The sequence below is a fragment of the Diceros bicornis genome, chromosome 13 (genome assembly GCF_020826845.1).
Source record: "Diceros bicornis minor isolate mBicDic1 chromosome 13, mDicBic1.mat.cur, whole genome shotgun sequence".
Taxonomy (NCBI): domain Eukaryota; kingdom Metazoa; phylum Chordata; class Mammalia; order Perissodactyla; family Rhinocerotidae; genus Diceros; species Diceros bicornis.
This window is the reverse complement of record NC_080752.1, coordinates 13,132,064-13,156,094: the sequence shown is the minus strand read 5'-3', so window position 1 is coordinate 13,156,094 and position 24,031 is coordinate 13,132,064. Positions and strand designations below refer to the sequence as shown.

Below are 24,031 nucleotides of genomic sequence, written 5' to 3'. Positions count from 1 at the left end.
ATAAATTTACATCAAAACAATTTGATATGGGTAAAAATAAAATCATAATAGCAACCACTAGATATTTAGAAGTGAACATAAATGAGAGTGCTGTCTACTAAAACTTTGAATACAGCAAAACTGGTATTTACAGGAAAGTTTTAAGTCCATTAATTAGAAGATAAGAAAGATAGAAAACAATTGAATTGTATATTTAACATAAGAAAATAGAGAAATAACAGAATAAGTCTGAAGAAAAGAGAAAGAAAGATTAATAAGCAGAAATTGATAGAGGTAATCAACAAGAGTAATAACTGCTTGAAAAGTCAAGCTAATAAAAAGTGAGAGTAAGCACCAATAAAAATATTAGGTATGAAAAAGGGGACTTTACAGATTCAGAAGAGATTTTTAAATTAATAAAATTATTAAATTAATACTAAATAAATTAATAAGTTGTTTTAAAATAAATATGCATAAATAATAATAAAATATGCATATCTTTATACCAATAAAATCTGAAATTTAGATGAAATGGAGAATTTTACAAAAAAATATAAAGTACTAGGCCAGCCCCCATGGCCTAGTGGTTAAGTTCAGCACGCTCCACTTTGACGGCCTGGGTTTGGTTCCCAGGCGCGGACCTACACCACTTGGTGGCCGTGCCGTGTTGGTGGCTCACATACAAAATAGAGGAAGATTGGCAACAAGATGTTTGCTCAGGGTAAATCTTCCTCAGGAAAAAAAAATGAAATAAAATAAAGTACTAAGATGAGTACAAGAAGAAATAGATAATCTGAAAAAAAATGATAACCATTCAAGAAACTGAATTAGTAGTCAAAAATTTCACATGCCACTCCCTCCCCCTCCTCCACCCCAGAGGATTTCCATAAAGAAATCTTACCAAATCCTGATGGAACAGATTATCCCAATTATATACAAATTCTTTTCAGAGGGATTGCTACATATCTTATTTTATAATGCTCATATAATCTTGATACCAAAACCATAAAAAGATAATACAAGAAAAAATTATGGGATATCCCACTTATAACCATAAATAATAAAAAATGAGCGAGTAAACTTTTTTTTGCCCTCTCTCAGCCTCACCATTTAATTACCTCTTCTTTTCCCTGTCCTGTTCCACTACCTTCAAACTGCACCTTGCCCCATGTACAAATGGTCTCACTAAGATGTAAATGAACCAGTAGCCCTCTTTTATAAAACATAACTTGGGGCTGGGCCCCGTGGGCTAGTGGTTAAGTTCAGCACACTCCACTTGGGCTGCCCAGGTTCACAACTTCAGATCCTGGGTGCAGACGTACACCACTCCAGCCATGCTGTGGTGACGACCCACATACGAAATAGAGGAAGATTAGCACAGATGTTAGCTCATGGTGAATCTTCCTCAGCAATAAATAAATACATACATACATACACACATACACACATTAAAAAAACCCATGCTCTCCCCTGCTCAAACCCCTTCCCTAGCTTTCCATCACGCTTAGAATAAAATCCAAGTTCCTTGCTATGGCTATAAAGAACTTATATAATCTTGTCCCTGATTCTCTCTGACTTCGTGTTTTATCACTCTCCCTCTGGCTCATAGCTTGCCAGCCACACTGGCCTCCTTGCTCTTCTTTAAACATTCTAAGTGTGCCTCCACTTCAGGGCATTTGCACTTTGCTATTCCTCTGCCTGGAATGACCTTCCACCAGTTATCAACTTGGCTCCTTCCTTCACTTTATTCAGCCTCTACTCAGTGTCACATTCTCAGAGAAGCCTTTCTTGATCCCCATGTCTAAAACAGGCCTCTGTCATACTTTCTCCCTTTGTCTTGCTTTATCATGACAATGCAGTATATTAGAAAAGTTATTAATATAGTCATATTTGTTGTCCGTCTTGCTCGTCACAATTTAAAGCTACAAGAAATCAGGGACATTTTTTTGTTCACTGTTATATCTTCAACAGCTAAAAGAGTGCCCGAAACATAGTAGGTACTTAGAAGTATTTGTGGAATAAATATTGTAAAGTGACACATTCCTAAGGCTATTTGCCTCTTAAGAGAGACTAAAGCTCAAGAGTAAAGTTCTAATGGTGGGATATCAAGCATCATGCAGAACAGAGATTAGATATTATATAGAAGATCTTTGCAAGTATCCCATAAATGTAAAGAGCTAGACAATCTCCACTCTTTGACATAAGCTTAGCCTTTATTTTTGTCCAATCTTCCTTATGGTCTTTCCCATCATAGTATGGAGTAATGGAAGGAGCTCTGGCTTTATAGTCAGACTCTTCAGTCCTCTATCTGTCCTACACTGGTTTTGTGGTCTCAGGCAACTTCTTTCCTCTATGAGTCCTAGTTTTCCTAGTGTTATTTCATGTATGGCTGTCCTTTCTCCAACCAGATCCTGAGCTGAAAAGAGTGAGAGCATTCTTACTGAGCATCTCTCTCAGGTCGTGAAGGTGTCTTCTACATAAGAGGCCTTTAATAAACAAACAATTGTTGAATGAATATGAAAAGTTTTATTACTAATTGAGGAATGCCACTTTTGGCCCATGCATCTGTAGTCTCTCCATTGGCTGTTTTGCTAATTGTCAAACTTATAATAAAGTGTTTTTCAGATAAATAGAGAGTTTATCTATCATGTTATTCATGCAGGATGTCAATTATTCACTCGTTTACTAGATATAGATTGAGTACCATCTTACTCAATGTGCTAAGTCCTTGTTCTAGGTGCTAGGGATGCAGTGAGGAACAAGACAACAACTTGCCTGCTTTCATGGAGTTTACAATGTAATATGTATAGAAGTAGGGGGTAGGGTGGGGGACCAGGCAACAAACTATAAACAAGATAAACAAGAAAAAATAGCAGATGATAATTAGTGCTTTGAAGAAAACTAAAATAGAGTGACATGATAAGTAATTGGGTGACTACTGTAGGTTGTAAGGTCAGGAAAGGCCTCTCTGAAGATGTACCATTTAAGCTGAGACCCGAATGATGGAGGAGCCATTCAAGTGAAGGCCAGAATGAAGAGTATTCCAGGCAAGGGAACTAGCTAGTGCTAAAGCCCTCATGCCATGTATAAATATAGTTGGAGAAGGTTTAATATTTTTGGATTTGGAATTACTAATGATCATCTTGCTAGAAAAGGTAATAAAAGACAGTCTTGAACTTGCTTTGGTTTCATTTTAATAAGTGATGAAAATGTCCAGCTTCATTTTAATTATGTAGATTTTCTTCATTTTTACGGCAAGGTGACACAAAATAAGGTATCTCTTGTGTGTAGTTGTCCCTTTTACAAGTAGTAATTGAGTCTTGCTGTTGAGTTTTGACCTTACTATACTGGGAGGATGATTGCAGTTAATATTTCAGTGACTTCTTTGAGGGTATTGTTGAGCTCTGGTCATTCAGTCAAGCATATGGTCCTCTTCTGTGGCCTCTGAGTTGTGAAGTTGCTTTTGACTGTGGCTTTGAATTAGTTGCTATTTGTGCAAGCAGAAGTAAATTCAGGGTGCTAATTGGGACTCCTGTGATAGTTGAATAAACCACTGGCGTTAAAATATATGGCCTTGTTTTTTGTCTTTAGAAAATTATTGGTAGGAAAGCAGATGACAATAACCTTGAATTAAGCAAAAGGAGGGTGTTATATTTTTCAGTGGGTGCTGCGGAAGGATTCAAGGAGTAATGAGTCTAGATATCGGAGTTTTAGCCCCAGCTCTGCCACAGAATCACTGTATGACTTTGGGCAGGTCACTCCTCTGCTCTGGGCCTCAGATGCTACCAGAAAATAAAGAGGGTTTTCTAGATTCTTAGACATCCATGATGCCATTCATTCTTCCTTTCCTCTAGGGTTCTCATCAGTGGATTATACACACAAAAATCATTATCCAAATTGGAAAACAAAACTGCTTTAATAGCCAGACAGGCACCCAACCGAACATGTGGCTTAGACTTGAGTCCTAAGTGGGGTCTTTTACCTCTCACTTCAGATCTAAATCTTAGGATCCACATGCTCAGGTGGCCTGTAGAAGGAGTTATGACTGGGTCTTCAGAGCCTGATGGACTGATGCAATAGGCCTGCCCCACCAACCTAGTCACAGTAGGAAAGAGAGCCTAGAGAGCTCATGGCAAGCCTTGTCCAGGGTGTATCTATCACACAACGTAAGAAGTGGAAGAGAATTTAGCGCACTAGGGCATAGGAAGTAACAGAGGAAGCTACTGGTCTCATCCCTGCCTTCTCTGAAATCTAACCTAGTTAGATTACTAGGTGTACTATGTTTATATGAGTATCAATACACATACCACCCAGACGGTGGCACCTCTTAGCTAGGACCCAGGCTAGGAGCACAGGTGAACACCTATTACCACAGCTGCTGGATGGTTACAAGAAGCAGAGAGAGAGGAGGAATACTTCAGTCTTTCCCTTATTATACCATGCTTAATGGATCTAGTGAAGTGCATATCAAACATAGGCTTAGAAGAGACTTCAAGGATCATGAGAATGTTTTGTTTGCTTTTCTTCAAGCTTCTGCAGGGGTCTCATAGGGAGAATACTATTTCTGCCCATGCTGCTTCTCCCCAGAAAGGAAGAGTTTTAATGAGACCACTTTACAGCATTTTTTCCGCATTCTAGTCTTGCTTTTCCCAGAGGAAGAGAAGAGATTATTACATTTATTCACAAGGTCATATTGTGATGTGAAAAAGGTCAGAGTCAATATGGTCCTCAACGTAAAATCTCATTTCAACCTAGTTCATGTGTAACGTAAACCAGGAGCAGTGCCTGCTGTCCCATAGTAGGTGCTCAATAAATCATTTAAGGGGATGGGCAACATGATGCAGCTCCTTCAGGAAGAGATAAACAACTTCCAATGGAGGACTCCTTTGGCTAAGTATTTTTAATTTCAAACTAGAAAAAAAAACACAATAGGTTTTAACTTCTGAATAATTTGCTGATGTGTCGTTCGAAATGGTTTTTCTATGAGTGTGTCTTCATGGTGGCTTTTTATTGATCAGTATTTGTGAGGTTTTAGCAGTGTGGCAGAGAGTCCTTAAATGGCCTATAAATGACAGTTTTCTGAAAACTTACAAGTCAATGTTCTCATTGGATCAATTAATTTTTTTCTTCCAAAGTGCTTTCAAAACAACTTTTTTTTTTGTTTTCATAAAGGATATTCATCTGTGAAAATGCTTTGCCAGTATTGTAATCAGTACAGTATTTAATAACAAATTGATATATCATTCTTAAAGTACCTCATCATTTCTCAAGAATAAATTCATAGGGGCCGGCCTGGTGGTGCAAGCGGTTAAGTGCTCGAGCTCCGCTGCGGCGGCCCGGGGTTCGGATCCCGGGCGCACACCGGTGCACCGCTTGTCAAGCCATGCTGTGGCAGCATCCCATATAAAGTGGAGGAAGATGGGCACGGATGTTAGCCGAGGGCCAGTCTTCCTCGGCAAAAAAAGGAGGATTGGCAGATGTTAGCTCAGGGCTGATCTTCCTCACACACACAAAAAAAGAAGAATAAATTGATATAATCAATGTTTCAAGTACATTACTGTGATTACTGTTCAACTTGAATTTAATTCTAGTGAGCATTAATATTAGATTTTGCAAAAGTGAAATTAGGAAGTATTGGGTTGGTAAATGTTTCTTAATAAGGGGCTACTGAAAAGTAGCTCATTTTAAGAAGAAAACATTTCCCTAAAGTTATGCATTCTGAGTGAAAGAAGAAACTTGTCCCCAATTAAAGCATTGTGGAAATCACAGCACATCTAATTGGATTGATGTACCAAACCCGTTTATATAGTTTACTGCCTATTGATAGGTCAGTGACTACTGAGATTAGCTTGTTAACATCACACTTTGAAAAAGAACTGCAGGTATTGTCTATGGTTGATTTAATGGACAGTCAGAAACTTGGTCAGTAATTCAGGAAACAAAAATCAATGTAAAGGTAATTTTTTTTGTTTTCTTCATATTTTGTCTAGAAGGATAGAATTATGTTTTGACAGTTTTGTTATGAACTACTTGATGGATCACAATATATCACTATCACCATTAATTACCACATTTTGATTAATCTAACATACTTTGGTTAATACATTTTGCTGAATCCAATATATCACTATATTGATAAACAGTAATTATAGACATAAGGACACTTGAACTTTAAAATCATCATGAAAAATGTTGTTAAGAATTATGTGAAACCAAACGTTTGTTTATTTAGACATATTTAATTGCCAGCAAAGAAAGCAACTAAAAGTAGCTGCAGAGTAAGAGACCAACCTTTGTTAAATGTGGTTTTAAGATTGTTACAGAACTTGTGGTGATGATAACATGGTGTCTTGGAGGATGTTAACAACTGTAGCAGAGTGTTAATTAAGAATGATGTAATCTACAGCTCAGAATTATTGGTATCACATGTTAGTTTAGCTGGACAGGAGCAAAATCTAGTTTCAGTTATGAGGGCTCAAGTTGTATTTATAGTGGAAAGATTAACATTTTATTTTTATGCTATTCCTGAGACAATTTAAAAATCCTGAATGAAATACAGTCAAATGTAAACATCAAGTCCCTAGCTCATTTACATATGTGCCAGATTTTCAAACTGATTGCTATTTGATCCTAATCTGTCATTGCTGGCTGCATTAGCTACAACAAACAGTACATTTACATATTGATTTCTTATTTTGTTTTAGTGTAAATAATCCATAATTATAGTAAATTTGGTCTTTTGTTGACAAGAGCTCATATGACTCTGTAAGTTTGGAATGGAAATTTAAATTGCTGTGTGTCATGCCTTTTAATTTAAAATCTTGGTGTATCTGAAAGGATAAAAAGATCATTGTAGATCATAAAATATTCCCAAAGAGAGAAAATTTTGTAGGGCCTTTTGGAAAGATATAAATTGTAAAGTATTAATATTCGATAGCATATTCCAAGATTATTTACATTTTTATAATAAAAAATCACAGTAATTTGAAACTACTGTTTTTGCTTTAATAGTGTCATATTTAAAAAATAAAATCTATTGGAAGTGAACCTTCTAAGCCTATTATTTTAAGTTGATATTATTCTTTAAAATATCCAGTACAAGAAAAGAAATAGCATATGCACACAGCAGGAATGAAACAGGAGATTTTCAATCCCTGTATTGGTGTTAATACTTTACTTGCTTAACCACATATACAGCATTGATTTGAGAAGTATAATTTCACTGACAACAACCCGTATGTGTCAGTGGACATATAGTATTATTAAGTAGCAATGGCAACAAATTCATGGTTTCCATTTACATTGATTAAAAGCGTTTTGGTTTTTTTTTTTATTTGGCTAAGGAAGATTAGCCCTGAGCTAACATCTGTTGCCAATCTTCCTCATTTTTCTTTGCTTGAGAAAGATTAGCCCTGAGCTAACATCTGTGCCAGTCTTCCTCTACTTTATATGTGGGTGACAAGTGGTGTAGGTCTGCGCCCGGGATCTGAACCTGTGAACCTGGGCCCCCAAAGCTGAACGCACCGCACTTAAACGCTACACCACAGGGCTGGCCCCAAGTGTGTTGTAACACTTTTTGTTTTTTTTTTTTTTTTTTGGTGAGGAAGATTAGCCCTGAGCTAATATCTGTTGCCTATCCTCCTCTTTTTTCTGAGGAAGATTGGCCCTGGGCTAATGTCCGTGCCCATCTTCCTCTACTTTACACGCAGGAGGCCTGCCACAGCATGGCTTCACAAGCAGTGCGCAGGTCCGTGCCCGGGATGTGAACCCATGAACCCCAGGCTGCCCAAGCAGAGCGTGTGAACCCAACCACTACACCACTGAGCTGGCCCCTGTGTGTTGTATTTTTGAAGTTAAAAATATGGGGCCCATTTAATTGCAAAAAATGATAGCTATCAGATTGTTCAAATATTTTTTTTTATGGTTTACAATTTTTTATGGAGATAAAATTTCCATACAATAAATGCACAATTCTTAAGGGTCCCCCAGTTATATGAGTTTTGACAAAAGCATATTGTTTTCTACCGTGGATTTTAATGAGTGAGATTTTAATTTGGATGTGTATGTACAGGTGTTTAACAGATAGACAGCCATTTAGAAGCCTGTGCTGAACTGATGGCAGCTGTTTACTTGAGTGCTGAGAATACAGAAGTCCTAAAAGCCCTTATATTAGTCAACCAGGCTGCTATAACAAAATACCGTAGACTATGTGGCTTAAACAAAAGACATTTCTCACAGTTCTGGAGGCTGGGAAGTCCAAGATCAAGGTGCTGGCAGATTTGGTTCCTGGTGAGAGCCCTCTTTCTGGCTTGCAAATGGGTGCCTTCTCACTGTGGCCTCACTTGGCATAGAGAGAAAGAGCGAGCTCTGGTCTCTCTTCCTCTTCTTATAAGGACACTAACCCCATTATGGGGGCTCTACCCTCATGACTTCATCTAAACTTAATCACCCTCCAAAGGCCCTACCTCTAAATACCATCACATTGGGGGTTAGGCTGTCAGCGTGTGATTTTTGAAGGGAGACACAAGCATTCAGGCCATAACAACCTTGAAGCCCAAGTCTGAATTTGTTCTTTTTCCTAGTCCAGTTGTTTAATCTTGATGGATTTATATTTTATAACAGTGAGTGCTTCCTCTAGAACTCACTGTTTTAATAGGAAGACTACGGCTTGGCCTGGCCAAATCTTCCCACTGAAGACTTTAAGAGGGAATTCTTGATTCAAGGATTGCTGGAAAGGAAATCCTTAAATTACTGTTACTATTCTAGATGCAAGACACCCTGCCTACTGCTGTGCTACCCTAAGAAATGGGGTGCTGCTATTTGGCAGGAGGGAAGACATTCCTCTTCTTAATCAGGAATTAATCACAGGTATATAGCTATATGATGATCAAATGATTGTTCCACTACCGTAATGCAGCCAGACCTTGAAAAATCACTGCATCATATGTATTAAAAGAGCCATGTGCTTTCTGCATAAGTGGATCACTAAAGTGCTCTCTCAAAGTGAAATAAACTCAGTCAAGACATTAAAGACTGTTACATTTATTTTCTTAACGTTGTTGCTTTTATCAATACTTGATGTGTAGAGGCTAATAATTTATGGCTTTTTATGTTCACGTGTATAAAAATATGTGTAGCTTCAAATTTATTTATTGGGGACTGTGTGTTAAAATATGCTGTGCATTATTTTCCCCTTATAAAAAAAAACTGGAGGGGAATATAAAATGTATTAAACTAAGCCAGAGAATTAAAATGAAATTGATACTCATTAGAAGGCAGATATTTCATAGATGTTTCTGATGAATGTTCATAGTTAAATGGGAATGGGATCTTCTGAGGCAGAGGTGGACATTTTGCTGAGGAAAGAACACTGGAAACCCAAGACCTCTGGACAAAAAAGAAAGCAGAGAAGGGATGTCGCTCTGAAACTATTTCTAGAATTGTGTTGGTAGCTTAGATATTAATGCTTAGTTATAATACTGAAAATTTTAAGGGCATGGATATCTACCTATCTAATCTGTCTTTTTATGGTTCCGTCTCATATCTTTCCTGTGCCGTCCCCCCTCCCCCCCATTTTAAAATTAAGAAACTGGCTAGGAGAATTATGAGATGCTCTATGTGAAAATGTCTAGCAATTTGCTTACTAATTGTTTAAAAATTTTAACATTCATTGCATTATATTGTATTATATTGTTTGCAAATAGTCACTAGCTCAAAGCTTGGAGACAGTGTATATGATTCTCATTACATTTTAAACATTAATTTCAGTCTGTGTTTGAGAGTAGAGCAATGGTAGGTTTTAATGGCCCTTGTCTGTTTGTAGAAACAAAACTATCTCCTTTTTGGTAAATGCAAATATTTGAACTGAAAGGAAAATCATAATGAAGAATAAAAAATTAAAAAACAGTGATGAGAGACTAGATGTCCTTTGAAAACCATTTCTTGCATTAGTTAAAATTCAAACTGCTTTTAAAAAGTTTCTACATTTGCTTACACCTTTAGTTCTTCCTCTAATGGAAAAGAAAACATGCTATTAAAAGAAAAAGTTTCATATTATTTCTCAACTACCTACTTTGGTTGGGAGTCATCCTCAGAGTACTCTAAAGGTCACGAGTTGGAGTAGCATGAATGACTTTGCATTTTGAAGTTGAAAGAGAGACAGCTTGAAGGTGGATTAACCGTGGCTAACTATCCTAACCAACCATTAGAAGACACTGTTAGGGAGAAAATTGCTCCTAGATGCAGCAACTTGAGGACTCAATTCATTCTGCTAAGCAGCAGCTAGAATCAGTTTGTCTAGATAATATTTTAGCAATAAAGTCTTTGCAAGTTATGCAAATCACCACAGTAAATTCTTTACAGCCTTTGCCCCCGAACCCCTAAAAAACACCTCTCACAAAACAAAGAAACGAAATTTACTCAGTTCACATGCCAGATTCTGTGAAAAGCCTCTTTAGTTTAATTTAGGTATTCTTCCTCTGTATTTCCATACCACCTTAGGAAAAGTGGTATTAGAGTTCTTAGCAAATGGTACTATATGTGAATTGTAAGTTTGCTTGTGTGCTCATCCCTCAGAAAACTCAAAGCAGAAATATGATGGGTTCCCTTCTCTAGTACCTGGAGGACAAATCATAAGAGTTAGACCTGGGTCACTGCTCCTTATTTTGTCTGTGGCACAAAATTAAGCAAGTAATTTAACATCAGTTTCCTCATCTATAAAATGAAAATGATAATAATAACTTCATAAAGTTGACATGAAGCTCTTAATGCCTGATACTTAATGCCTGATACTTAAATGAGATAGTAGCACTCATTTAAGGCTAGCCATTATTATTAATGGCTAAGTGAATGAAGCAGTCTGGAGTCTGAGGTCACAGGTAATACCCTCAGCTTACTCCTCCAAACAAACCGTTCTCACGAGGTATAGGAATGTGGTGTATCAACCCCAAATAAGACCTGTGTGAAAAAGTACACCGTGAGTCTGGATAACATTAGGCATAATATACAATTATGTTCAATGCGTCAAAAAAGATTTTAGTCTCTATGAACTCTCGCAGAGGAATGAAACTAAAACATGAAAAATAACTGCCACAAAAGCACCACAGATCATTTTGTTAATGTTTCACTATCACGTTGCAAGGTTTTAAAATATGAGTACCCCTCAAAAGTGTTCTATTTTCAGTAAGTTATAACAAGTCACTGTAAAACTTATACACAATAAAAATTCCCACTTGGCTTTCTAAAATTTAATATTCATAGTTCTATGAAGTAAGGATTATTATCCTTTCCCTGAAGAGGAAACTGAGAATTTACAGAGTAATTAAGTACCTAAAATAGCGCCTTGTATGTGGTAGACACCTGCTAAAGACTGTTGAAGAATGTATGATTGACTTTTCAAGGTCAAATAACTAGCAGGTAGTGGAGCAGGGATTCAAATCTGATGGCTCTATGACTCCTGAGCAGTTGAAAGCCATAAATATTTTTTCTTGCCAACTTACCCTCTTCCAGGACTATTGAGGAATTGTAGAACGAGACTAAATTGATCTTATTCTAAAGTAGTCTCACAGTCTGTGCTGCTCCTGGCAAACCTTTCTGCAAAGTTATTGCACAAGTCTGCCAGTCAAGATCAAGAAACGTATCTAAGGAATTGCAGCAAGGCAAGCACTAAAAGTATTAAATGTATGTAGGTTCGTATGTAAAGATAAAGGAGGATCTATATAATAATCAAGACTTCTGGAATTCTGAGCTCCTTAGCCTAGCATTTGAAGCCCCCATAATGTAGGTCCTTAATCTTCAAGTTTTCTCTTTCACAAACCCTTCTTCCCTTCCTCTTAACACTTCTTCCTCATTGCTTTCTGTACCTTTCCCTATATTCTTCCATTTCCATCTCTACTCAAACTAGTCTCTGTCTGAAATCATCCTCCATATCTACTTGTCAAATTACTATCCATTCTTCTTCATAGTACTTCGAAGTACTCTTTTCTTTCTCCACAGTCCTCATATCTGTTTTAACCTCTCTGAATAGTCTGTCTTGAGGTCGGGGATTATGTCTTTTATTCCTGTATTATTACAAATAATAGGACTCAAATAATAATAGGAATCAAAGAATGAATGAATTGTAAACTCCTAACAGGCAGGAGTCTTATTCATCTTTGTATCTCCAAAGCAGCCTAGCCAATTGGGAGATAGGATGCTGACATGTAAAGAACATAGAATCAAATATAGTTTAGAAACTGGGTTCCATCTTTTTATAGCTGCATATCTTGGGCAATTACTTAACCTTTCTGAACCACAATTTTGTAAATAAAATGGCACTTCATAGGTAGGCTCAAAAAATGAGAATTAGTAGTTCTTTATATACAATTCAGAATATGCAGAGCTATTTCTTAAATATTTATAGGATTGAATTGAATCACCTGTTAGTATGATAGTTGCCAAGGGAGATACTGATGAATAATAAGATATGTACCCTCAAAATGCTTATAGTCTTGAATTCAGGACTTCTACACGTGAAACAAAGCAAACGGTACAAAACATGCTATACTTTAGTGTTAAAGAATATGATATAGGAATTCAGAGAAGAGGAGAGCTATAATAAATACAAATGGTAGGCCATGAGGTGGTCTGAAAGCTGTGCAGTATTTGGGAGGGGGGGAGATGAGAAGGAGAATGAGAACAACACGAACAGAGGTTGAAGTGAGTATGGTGTGATTTTTTTTTTTTTTTTTTGGTGAGGAAGATCAGCCCTGAGCTAACATCCATGCCAATCCTCCTCTTTTTGCTGAGGAAGATCGGCCCTGAGCTAACATCTATTGCCAGTCCTCCTCCTTTTTCTCCCTAAAGCCCCAGTAGATAGGTGTATGTCATAGTTGCACATCCTTCTAGTTGCTGTATGTGGGACGCGGCCTCAGCATGGCTGGAGAAGCTGTGCGTCGGTGCGCGCCCGGGATCCAAACCCGGGCCGCCAGTAGCGGAGCGCGTGCACTTAACCACTAAGCCACGGGGCCGGCCCCTGGTGTGATGTTTTTGACATGAGGGAAGTCAGCCAAGCTCTAGAGCAAAAGCAAAATTTTGGAGAATGGTTGTGAAATAGGTCTGCCTATGAAAGGCTTTGAAACTCCAAGTAGACTTTCCATTACATGGCGTCTTCTGACCCCAAATTCATTTAACATACGTATATTGAACCTTGACCCAGCCTGCTGTTTGAGCCTCACTACACTCCTCTCTCACACCCTTCGTTGTGGTCACACTAACTTTTCACAGTTTCCTGAACATGGTCATTTTTCTGGCTTTTCTGCAGTTAATGTCTCGGCATCATTTGGCATAATTGCTCATGCCCTCCTGATTCAGACAGTTACTTCCTAGCTCCCTTATACTAGACTTTCTTGGTTTCTCTCTTTTCTTACTGACCATTTGTCAATCTCCTTTACACCGACTTCTCCTCCTCTGCTTGATTTTGAATTATTGGAATGTTCCAGGGCTCCATCTTGGCCTCTTTCCTTTTCTCTAAGTAACCTGTTTCCCTAGGTGATTTCTTTTGGCTGCAAAGTCTAATACTATGTATATGCTGTCAGTTCTCCTGCTCTGGGCTGTCTTACTTGACCTTCAACTCTTATACACAACTGTACATGGAGGTCTAATAGGCATCTTAAACTTGATATATCCAGAACTTCACTCTCAATTTCCCCACCCAACCTGTTCTTATCCTAGTTTTCCTTGTTAAATGCAATTCCATCCTTCCATTTGCTCTGGCCAGAAACCTTGGGGTTACATTTTTCTCTCATACTCCGTTAGTAAATTGTCTGGCATCTACCTCTAAAATACATCTGAACCTGACAACTCTTTTCTCTCTCTGCCTCTGCCACCCTAGTCCAAGCCACCATGACTTCTTGCCTGGGCTAGCCTACTATCTGCTCTCCTTGCCTCTACTCTTTCCTCACTTTAGCCAGAGCAGCCAGAATGATATTGTATAAATGTAAATGTAAGTCAGATCTTAACCATTTGCCTGTGTAAAACCCTCCAATGGCTTTTCTTTGCAATTACTATAAATATCAAGTTCTTTACTATGGTCTACAAGGACCTACATGATCAGACTCCTACTATCTCTTTCTTATTATGCCAGCCTCAACTTAAATGTCACTTCCTCAGAGATGCCTTCCTCAACTATTCTGTTGAAAATAATTCCCTTCACCCCCCCGCCCCATTACCTTTTATATTATAATCCTGTTTTATTTTCTTCACAGCACTTAGCATTCTCTAAAATTATTTATTTATTTAATTATTGTTTGTCTCCTTTACTAGAATGTAAGTTTCATGAAAGTAGGGACCATGTTTTTCTGCTTTACCACTCTATCCCTAGCAACTAGAACAGTGTCATAAACATAGGTAGGTGCTCAATAAATGTGTGTTAACTGAGTGAATGAACATGCTTTTTATTCCACTTATTATTTCCTTGTCTAAAAAGTGCTACCCATCTCTCTTCCCTAAACAAAACAAAAATTTCATCCCTTCCAAGTGATAAACTCTAAGGTCCTACTTACCCTTCGTATTTCAACTTATATTTTTCTTCTCTTCTGAGGCATTTCCCTAATTCTTTTCCTCTCTCACTGAGGCGGAGTTAAGCGCTTCCTTCTAAGTTTTCATTGTACTTTTTGTTTTTCAGTTTCTCGGTTGTACCTATTGCATTATACTGTGGCTGCTTATGTATCTGTTTACCTTTATGAGATTGTAAAGCTTTTTATGGACAGGAACTATGTATTATTTGCACTGGTTTCCTTAGCACTTGGAATAATGCAAGATTTTTATTTTCAGTGTTGATAGTGCTTCTTAATATTATCATAAACAAATAGAACCATGCTTTATGTTTCTTAATTTATGTGGCTCATTTCATTTACTCTTCATGGTTCTGGCACATTTCTAACATTTTGGAACTTTGGTATAGAGTTTAATATTGCTCTGAATTCTCCAGTTTCTGAATTCTGTTACTGAGTCCTAGGTGAAGGCACAATTATTTTGAAGGAATTTTGGTAGAACAATTAAAGTTCTATAGATTTCAGTATCTTCTGAATTTTGGCTGAAACAATATTTTTATTCTTATACGGCAGCGTGAACATAAACAATAGTTTCATATTTCTCTTCTTCTAGAACAGCTATTTCACATGGATTTGAACCAGAGCCTTTCAGTATACATTTTAGTAGCATATTTGGAATTTGATATAGTTGACAAATTTGGTTCTCTTGGAAGAAATATGTATGCAGACACTAGCATATGACTTGTAGAAAATTCTTATGTATGCAAAGTATGTAGAATTAAAGTTTAAAAACACCTTGGTAGAGAAGGAGTTAACAGGTTAGCTCCCCTTGGTTGTTCTCAGTGTGCTCTCTTGCCTTTAGGAACTGAAAAGATGATAACATTGGGCCCGGACATGCCTGTGTGGAGGTTATGGTACTCCTGGGGTTTTTGCAGCTAGCTGTAAAGCAAGCTAGAACTTGTTCATCTCAGAGTTCCTTGTTTTTCTTTCAACCCTTTCAGTGCCCTGCAGGAGTCATTAAATCAAAACTTCATGCTGATCATCACCCACCGAGAAGTCCAGCGGGAGTACAACCTGAACTTCTCAGGAAGCAGTACCATTCAAGAGGTGAGTTATGTTTCACAGCTACGGAATAAAGGTAGCTCATTATAGCTAATGTTGACCCTGTTAAAGAGGGCTTATCTGTTCTGGTTGGAAACTCTCTTTATGTTTCATTATTGGGCTCTTAATTTTAATTAACTGGAGCTTCAGTGATTACTGTAGACGTATTAGATGACTTGACCTAGAAAGATAGATATTGTAAATGAGAGCTCTTGATAATTCTTAAAATAGTCAACTTAAAACCCTGCTTAAAAATAACTCATTATTATGTAATATATTTCATCGTTTTATAGTCATTATTCAGAATATTAATTTGGAAATTGTTGACAGCATGCATTTTCGAACATGTTTATATTTTATTTGAAAGGTTGCTCTCAAATACATTATTTATAATGTGTACCCTGCCTGTTTCCAAATGGAATTTGAGGAGGCTTTTCTTAAACAGCTCAATCAGCCTTGGGCAGTATTCTTGAGATGCTGTTGGAGACCATCAGTCATTTAGCTCAGAATATCTGAGAACAGCCTATTTATAATGTCAATATTTTCTTCAACGTGGCCAACCAGGGCCACTGTTTCAAAAAAGAACCTCCCCTAAGAGAGAAGAGGTACCTTCTTGCCTGTGGCCCCACCCACCTAAAAGCCAGTAATTTATCTCTGTAGGAGGAAAAATGTGTAGGGCTATGACAGGACTTATGTTTAGAAACACTGAAATGACGACTATGTCACATTATCCCATGTAAGTTGTGAATACAGCAATCATTTGTCTACTAATGTTTTTATAAAGAGAATTAATCATGCTTAATCTTGGATTATTTCATAAATTTTTTCTTGGACTACATTGCTTAAAATACTGTCATATTAAAAAACAAGTTGTTTTTGCCTTAATCATTTTTCAGAAGTATATGAATTGTTTCATTAATGGCTAGATTATTAATGGTTTCCTTTCTTTATGTTTTATCAATGAATTTCAATTTGTGAATTTGGCATAAATAACTCATTGCTTAAAGTTCTCTATTTATCACTTGAATAGTTTGTTGACTAGTAACTAAAATCTTGAAAATTTTTCTTGGCCCATAATTTGAATCACAGATTTGGATTATTTGATTTTTTCCGGGATTTTAAATGTATAAATTGCCATTTCATTTTTAACCTCTGTCATGTGTGTTCTATTCTCTAAATTAAAAATTTTAATTCATTGAAGAATTGTTTTTACATTAGAAATAATGTTTAACTATGGCTCTATCACAGAGTATTCTGGGAACTTCATGTTAGTAAAATTTAAATTATATATTGAATATAATTAATTAAGGAAATTTAGTTTCAAAATAACTCCAATTTAATTAAGAAAAGCAAAGATAATAAAAGGTAAATTTCATTCTGTGGTTGATTTACTTTTTTTAATTGAAGACTAGTATAATGCATGATGGATAAACATATACTGCTTTAGTTTTCTTTCTGATTGAAATTTTTATAGCTAGAATTTTACCCTTTTTTCTTTTGTATTTCCAGTTTTGATAGTTTGTGTGTGTTTCAACTTTCTCCCACAAGAGGGCAGAAAGGACTATTAAACTGATAGTCTAAAAATGCCATTCAGTGTTTTCAAATTAGCTTCTCTTATATTAACAAAAAGGAGCATAATGGCCAAGTTATTGTTTGATTTACAGATAATTGGCATATTGCAGGGAGGAGACTTAATTTCACCCTTTTAAATTAAACAGGGAGATTTAAAAAGACATAAAATATTCATTAATGTTCGGTGATTATAAAGTAGTGGCATATATTTATTTTGCCTTTATTACTGTTTCGATGGGAAAATACTGCAAATATTTCCGAAATCGAGTTGGCCATACTGACAAGTTGAAATGTTTAAGCAGCGTTAATGCAATCTGCTCACACCTGATATCCTATGCAGAATGATTCAAAACGACTACATCAATTATTAAAAGAAATATTTAAAATTCTGTAAATGTGCCATTGTGCGCCACAGTTGGCTGAAACTGTTCTCCGTGGCCTGCTATTTAGATTATCAAATATATTTTAAACTTCAAGGACTTGAAAACAGTAAATCTTTTCCATACCATTTTCTAAATGAAAAATGTCCCAGAAATATTTTTGCAAAAACAGATATTCTTAGGTATTTCTTGCAAGAGTTTGATTTCTTCTTCTTTTTCTTTTTTCCTTTTTATAGTTGATTTAAAATAATATTTTGAAATGCTAGTTGCCAAGGAAAAATAAATGCAGTTGTTTCCAATATCAGTTGCTTTTCTGTGAGCAGACAGGTACACATAGGCTCTTTTATTCTGTACAACTTAGAAAAAGAACATGGATTATACTTTCCATGCCTAGGGTCTGTAGGCCTAGAACTAAGACTTTTCTCCTTCAACTTGAGGAATACTGCGGGGCGGGGGGGATTCTGGAGAACAAGATGCTCTTATGCTATTGCCATGCAACCCACAGTGACACTTAAGTATGTGCATTTTTTTTGTTGCATGATTGAAAAGCAGTTTGCAACACAATAAAAATATAATCTTGAAATGATTTTGCAGTGTTATTTTATAAATGTTAGAATTTCTGCCCTTAATGTGGAAGCTTAATGATGTCATATATCCTAAATCATACATTAACTTCTGTCACCAGTTTCAGAAATTTCTTTTCGATGTTGTTTAATAGGTCCAAGACTGAATTCAATAGATGAAGGAAACGAAGAAATTAAAAAAAAACTAACAAAAACTTGATTTTTTTTCTAGTGTAGTAATATATTATTTTTGTTGCGGGTGAAAAAACATCACCATTTTTTGGTATTTTTAATTTTGAAAGCCTTGCATTTTTAAAAGAAAGCTTTTGTAATATTTTTCCCCCAGAGGAAAATTTCTGTTAAATGAAATAGGACTGAAAAATGCACTATGATTTCAACTTTTAATTAGACAATATCTTCTTTAAAATAATGAATAAGAAAATAGAACTTAAAAGCAGTTTGAATTTCAAATAAACTCTTCAGTGACCATATGTTCATGCAAGTTACCGGTGATAAACCGATAGTCATACAAGTGTTTGTTCATCCTGGCTCTGTGGTCTCTTGCCTCGCAATGTGTGACTTGTGTCCTTTGGGTGCTCTAGATTTTAATTTAAGCTAGTTAGATATTGAGGTTATTTTTTTTAAGCTCTTTACAAATCCTCCCACTTACATTATCCTCCTACTTGAGGAATAGGCAATGATAGTATAAAAAGGTCGGAATGGAGAGTTGCAAGTAGCCATACAAATAAAAATCTTTTCTGTTTTTCCGTTATGACAAGATTTATTGTAAAAATTATCAAATAATAATTATAATAACTTTGTGACAATCTGTCCACCTTTTTGGGTCCTGAATTACCTACTTGTCACACTTTTTAAAAGAGTGAATTTCCTTGAAAATTTAAACAAGCTTATCTTATTTTAATGAATTTTCTACACTGAGAATTCAGATTTTTAGACAGTTAATTGTACATATTTTAGTAATTCTAATACTATTAAGGACCTGTGGTTACAAATGCACTTGGGAATGGTTAAATTAAGGGAAAGAAAAGATTGATTTGCCTACTGCAAATCCTAAACCCAGGTGTGGAAAAGGATATAAATTCCCTGAAATCAAGCCAACTTTTCTTGGAAACTAATTCTTTGTTGTCCACCTTACTATTGCAAAAGCTTCTATTAGGCAAAATATCCACTTTTCTTTGTAGATGTCATACAAACTTAAGGAATACACACATGATCCAGAATAACAATGATAAGAAACCCAAGTATTTTTGGTGTGGAATCGTGGAGTATTACTTATCTATTATAGTGAGAAGCACAATGAATAGCTACTGGAATTATTTAAATCCTCTTCCAAGTTTCATTTTACCCTAGAATTCTCACTGTTCTTATTAATGTTGATTTAGTTCTTAATGGGAATGAAAGGGAAAAATTGACAACCTATAAAGATATGTCTTAATGGAATAATAAAACATTTCAATACTAATACTAGTGATTGTCAAGTGGAAAGCCAGTAGTTTGAATTAGCAACAAGAAATGAACTGAATACATAAATCATACCAGGCCTTAAAAATAATCTTGGCTAAATAAATGAAATCATGAGGCTGATTGTGATTCTGCAAATTTTAAACTCGCGTCAAGTTTTGTGTCTTTTTTTCTGCTTGCTATTTTCTCAACTTGCTTGACTAACGTATATTTCGAACGATTCTCCTTTAATGCTGGAGATCATTAACAGTAAATAAATAAGTAGTCTTTTACAGATTGTACTAATGAGCAATTTTCTAGTAGTGGGTTGACTATAACTTCTTAACTAACATGCCCTTTCTGTAAATGTTTTAAGTATAGTTGTTTTTTTTTTTTTGGTTTGTTTTCCAGTATGGAGAGGGTGGAGGGTGATGGCACAGAACTGAAGAGTAAGGTAGCTGAGACTGTGCATATGCAAGAGGGTAAATTAAATTGTGTGCTTATTTAATTAAATGTTTAAGTGGTTTATTTTTACGCAAAATAAATGGCATATATAAGCTCAATTTGAATGAACCTATTTTAATTAGTGTATATCATAATTTGATTTTTAAAATTTGAAATCACAGATGACATCTTAGCAAGAATGAAAGAGATAATTTGTTAAGCAACTAGGCAATGAATTCAAGCCTTTATTCAGCTTTCAGAAAAGGAGATTATGGGTTTCTTTTAAATATGCATGTATATTATTAGTTTCAAGTTGCATTTTATAACCGAGATCTTTTGAAGTCATACCACTTCAAATGAACAAATCAGTAATGATCATTTTATAAATATTGAGGTTTTCTGTGTTTCTTAATAAATTAACCCCTTAGGAAATAAATTTAAGTAATATTTACAATGCAGCCATTTGGAACTGACAAGTCTTTTTCTCCCTCTGAAAGTATTTTGAAATAATCTCTATGGGAAATTTTTTTTTAGCCCATGTAAGTATTTTTTCACCTACGTTTTAAGAAGATAAAAACAATGAAATTTTGTTAAGAATTAAGGACAATGCTTTTGTCCTTTGTTACTTAAGATATGTGTATCCTAACATCTTCTTGGCCAACCACGTTTCATAATCTGTGATTTGTGTGTTGGTAGTTTTGAAATGCCTGGGTTAAGAGAAATTATGTTCAGTTATCAGAAACTAATAAACATAAGACATTTTTATATGCAAGAAAAGGCAGAGAGTAAATAATTGCACTGGTGACCAATACTGTAATAATCCTGTTTTACAATATGCACTTGACAGGTTGTAATAGTGCTAATTGAAGAGACTAATTCACACTTGCTTCATTCTATTCAAAGGCAAAATCAGCAGCTTGTTTTGCTTTTGACCAGATGGTCTTCATGAACACCTACTGTGCACTTTAAGTGCTTTACTAGAATTACAAAGGCTGGGGCTGCGTTCGACTCCAAATGATTTGAGAAGAGAGAGAGAGAGAGAGGGGGAAAAAAAACCCCTCTGTGCTCAATGGATTTGGTGCAAGTAAATTAATTCTAGTGGACCCATTACACACTGAGCCCCCTTTTCAAAGCTCTGAGCCTCCTCGCTTGCTCTGTAGCAATGAGAAAGAGAAAGAGAAAGGCAGATTACTGCAAACAGAAATAAAAAAAAGGGGTATGAAAGGGAGAAAAGAGGCCTTGAAGCCTTTCATATCATTTGGGTTTTTCAAGTGCGTTATTTTTGGGGAGGGTGGATATATGAAAAGCCAATTGGAGTTTTTTTTGTTTTAAAGTGCGCTATTTAAGCACCATGAATATAGGCGTAAGAGCAACAGTTGACTGAGTTTACTGTGGTGAAGCTTTGTGTCTGAGGATGAATCAAATTCATTATATTCAACTCTTTGTGTTTTAACATGAATGTAGGGTTAGTTTCACAAGACTGTGTCTGTTTAGGATAATTATAATTTAATATTTTCCTTTCATAAAGTTATCACTGTAGATGTCTAAAATTTTAATCAAAGCACATTTTGTACATTGACTGTGAAGCACCCTGACAGTTTAAAATTCAAAGGAAAGCTTTTTTAGTTTTCAAAAGAAAAGAAAGGCTCTTTCTAATGGCATTGAAGCAGAGATTATTATAACTAATTAGAAGTCACACATCTGTTAGCTTTTGGTTTGTGACTTACTCATGTATTTTTTGAGTAAAATATATACTTTAAAAATATATCGCTGTTATTGAATGAACCAAAAGGGATAAAATGCACTTAAAAGAGAACCATTTATTTGAGCCAAACATTTTTGCAAATCTCTACATGGTCCCATAAAAATATGTAATGTATTAAAGTCCATTAAATGTGAATTGGAATTGTGTAATTAATAACCTTAAGTTGGAATATACTTCTAATCGAAATATTTTCATGCAGTTCTTGTTAGCATAATTCTGATTATTAACCAAAGGTATTATGAAATAACAATATAAGCAAACCCAGTTTGTGCAAATTTATACTTATTCCTTGTCCTTAAAGCTGTTCGTGTACAATATTGTAATTTAGAATACTGACACTGTAAAATAATTAATTCTTCTTCTAAGCTACGTAGATTAAGATACAAGGGATTACATCTTGAAATACATGTCAGTTATTTTGTATGTTTTTATACTTTTAAGTTTAATTCTCTTGTGATATATTTTTGTTGCATGGTTTACTTTTGTTTGATGGCACATATTACTGACACCATAATTCAAGTTCATTTTAATTGTAGCTATTAGCAAAGAATACAACAAAATCATACCTATAGTATATAACTTAATAATTGTAAACATTTCATAGAAAAGATTATTTCCAAGTTTGGCCCATCTCTTTAAATGAATGTATAGAACTTATATTTAAAAAGGCATAATGAACAAATATGCTTTTTTGTCAATATGTTTTAATTACATTCTTAGAAAATAAAATATAGAAATGCAAAAACAACTGCAAAAATATTTTAGATTTTATTTCTCAAAGACTTAATGAAGAGGTTAGCATGCCTTCTTTGATATTTAAAATAAAATTTGATTAATTTCCTATTAATGTGGTATTACTTTGGGACTTGTTGATTGAAATATAAGTGGTGGGGTGGGAAGGAGTGTAAAGGGAATCCCCAAAACTTCAACCAACAAACCATCCAATGAAATTTATAAGCAATGAGGTGTTAATGAATTGATAGCCTTGGGGAGAAAAGGATTTCAAGAAAAAATTTGAATGGTTAGGAAAAAAATTACTGAAAAAATTTTTTGCTGTAGACTATTTAAAATAAAAGAATACAAAATTCTCTTTCTTGTAGGTACCATAAAAAGCTGTCTTTAAAGCCAGAACCTCAATTAGCAGAAGTGGATTGATCATGACCGTGCAGTCACTTACTTAGGTGGGGCTGGTTCTTTGCTTTCACAGACACATTGGTTTGAACCTTTCTCCTCATGAAGAAGAGTTTATTTCAGTATTAAATTATGAACCCCTAGACTCCTGAATGCCAGAGACAAAATTCTCTCCTGTAGGGTAAGGGTTGGAAAAGACTACAATTTCTTTGTAGTCCTCGGTAAATACCACGTTACTTAAGATGAGAAATATTTCAACATTTAAGTATCCTTCAGCCATAAAGAATAATAAGCTTCTCATTCTTCTCCCCACTCCACCCCAGCAAAAAAACAAGGAAATAAATCAAAGGATGGGTAAGTGAACATAAAGTGCTCATAAACAAAAGCTAGACCAAAACTAGGTATATTAAGATAAGGCCTGCATGTAGAGAATTATTTACTTGTTTATCCTTATATACCAAAGGTTATTTGGCCGTTAATGTCTTAAAACATCTGTTTCTGGTAATTTTTTTCTTGTCTAATGTGTTTTGTGTCAGACTTGCTATCTAGTCAAGGCATTATTGTTTTTCAAACATAGTGTGGCAAATATACTTAAATCCTATTGCTCAGTTTAGGGCTGAATTACCTTATTACACTAAATATATTCTTCTTATTATTATTTTTAAACATTTTCTTAAAGAAAAAAAGACTTAAAAGCTCGTAGCAAACATTTTCTGTAAATGACAAAATGTATTCCTTGCTTTGTGGTCATTGCGTGACCAGACAGTAGAGTACTGGATTGTTTTAAGGTTTTTACAGCTGCAAGGCAAAAGCATCTGCTCATTGCAAAGCCGGCATTGTTTAATTTTGACACTGACTTTTCCATGCGTCTTGTACCAAGCACTGGATTAGATGCCACTAAGATGAAATTTGTTTTAAGTTGCTCCCAAAGTGCAGCTGTCCTCATATGCGGTCTTGTAGCTTAACCAAAACAGACAGACATAGGATCAATCAGAATCTGTACAGGGTCACCTCAGTAGGCTAGGGAGGCTCAGAGGGAGAATGTTAATGATATTATTTATTGTGAATAACTGCAAAATTAGTTTCCAGGCTGATTTAGTGTAT

The 24,031-nt window shown here is 35.4% G+C and overlaps 1 protein-coding gene across 4 annotated transcripts in view; it reads left to right on the top strand.

Moving 5' to 3' along the window:
* FAF1 (Fas associated factor 1) overlaps nt 1–24,031 on the top strand; it is a 493,835-nt gene that overhangs the window by 249,690 nt on the left and 220,114 nt on the right. For all 4 annotated transcript variants that reach the window (XM_058552367.1, XM_058552369.1, XM_058552370.1 and 1 more), the window contains one exon: nt 15,512–15,617. In XM_058552367.1, the coding sequence (XP_058408350.1) occupies nt 15,512–15,617 (106 nt within the window). The remainder of the gene's footprint in view (nt 1–15,511; nt 15,618–24,031) is intronic.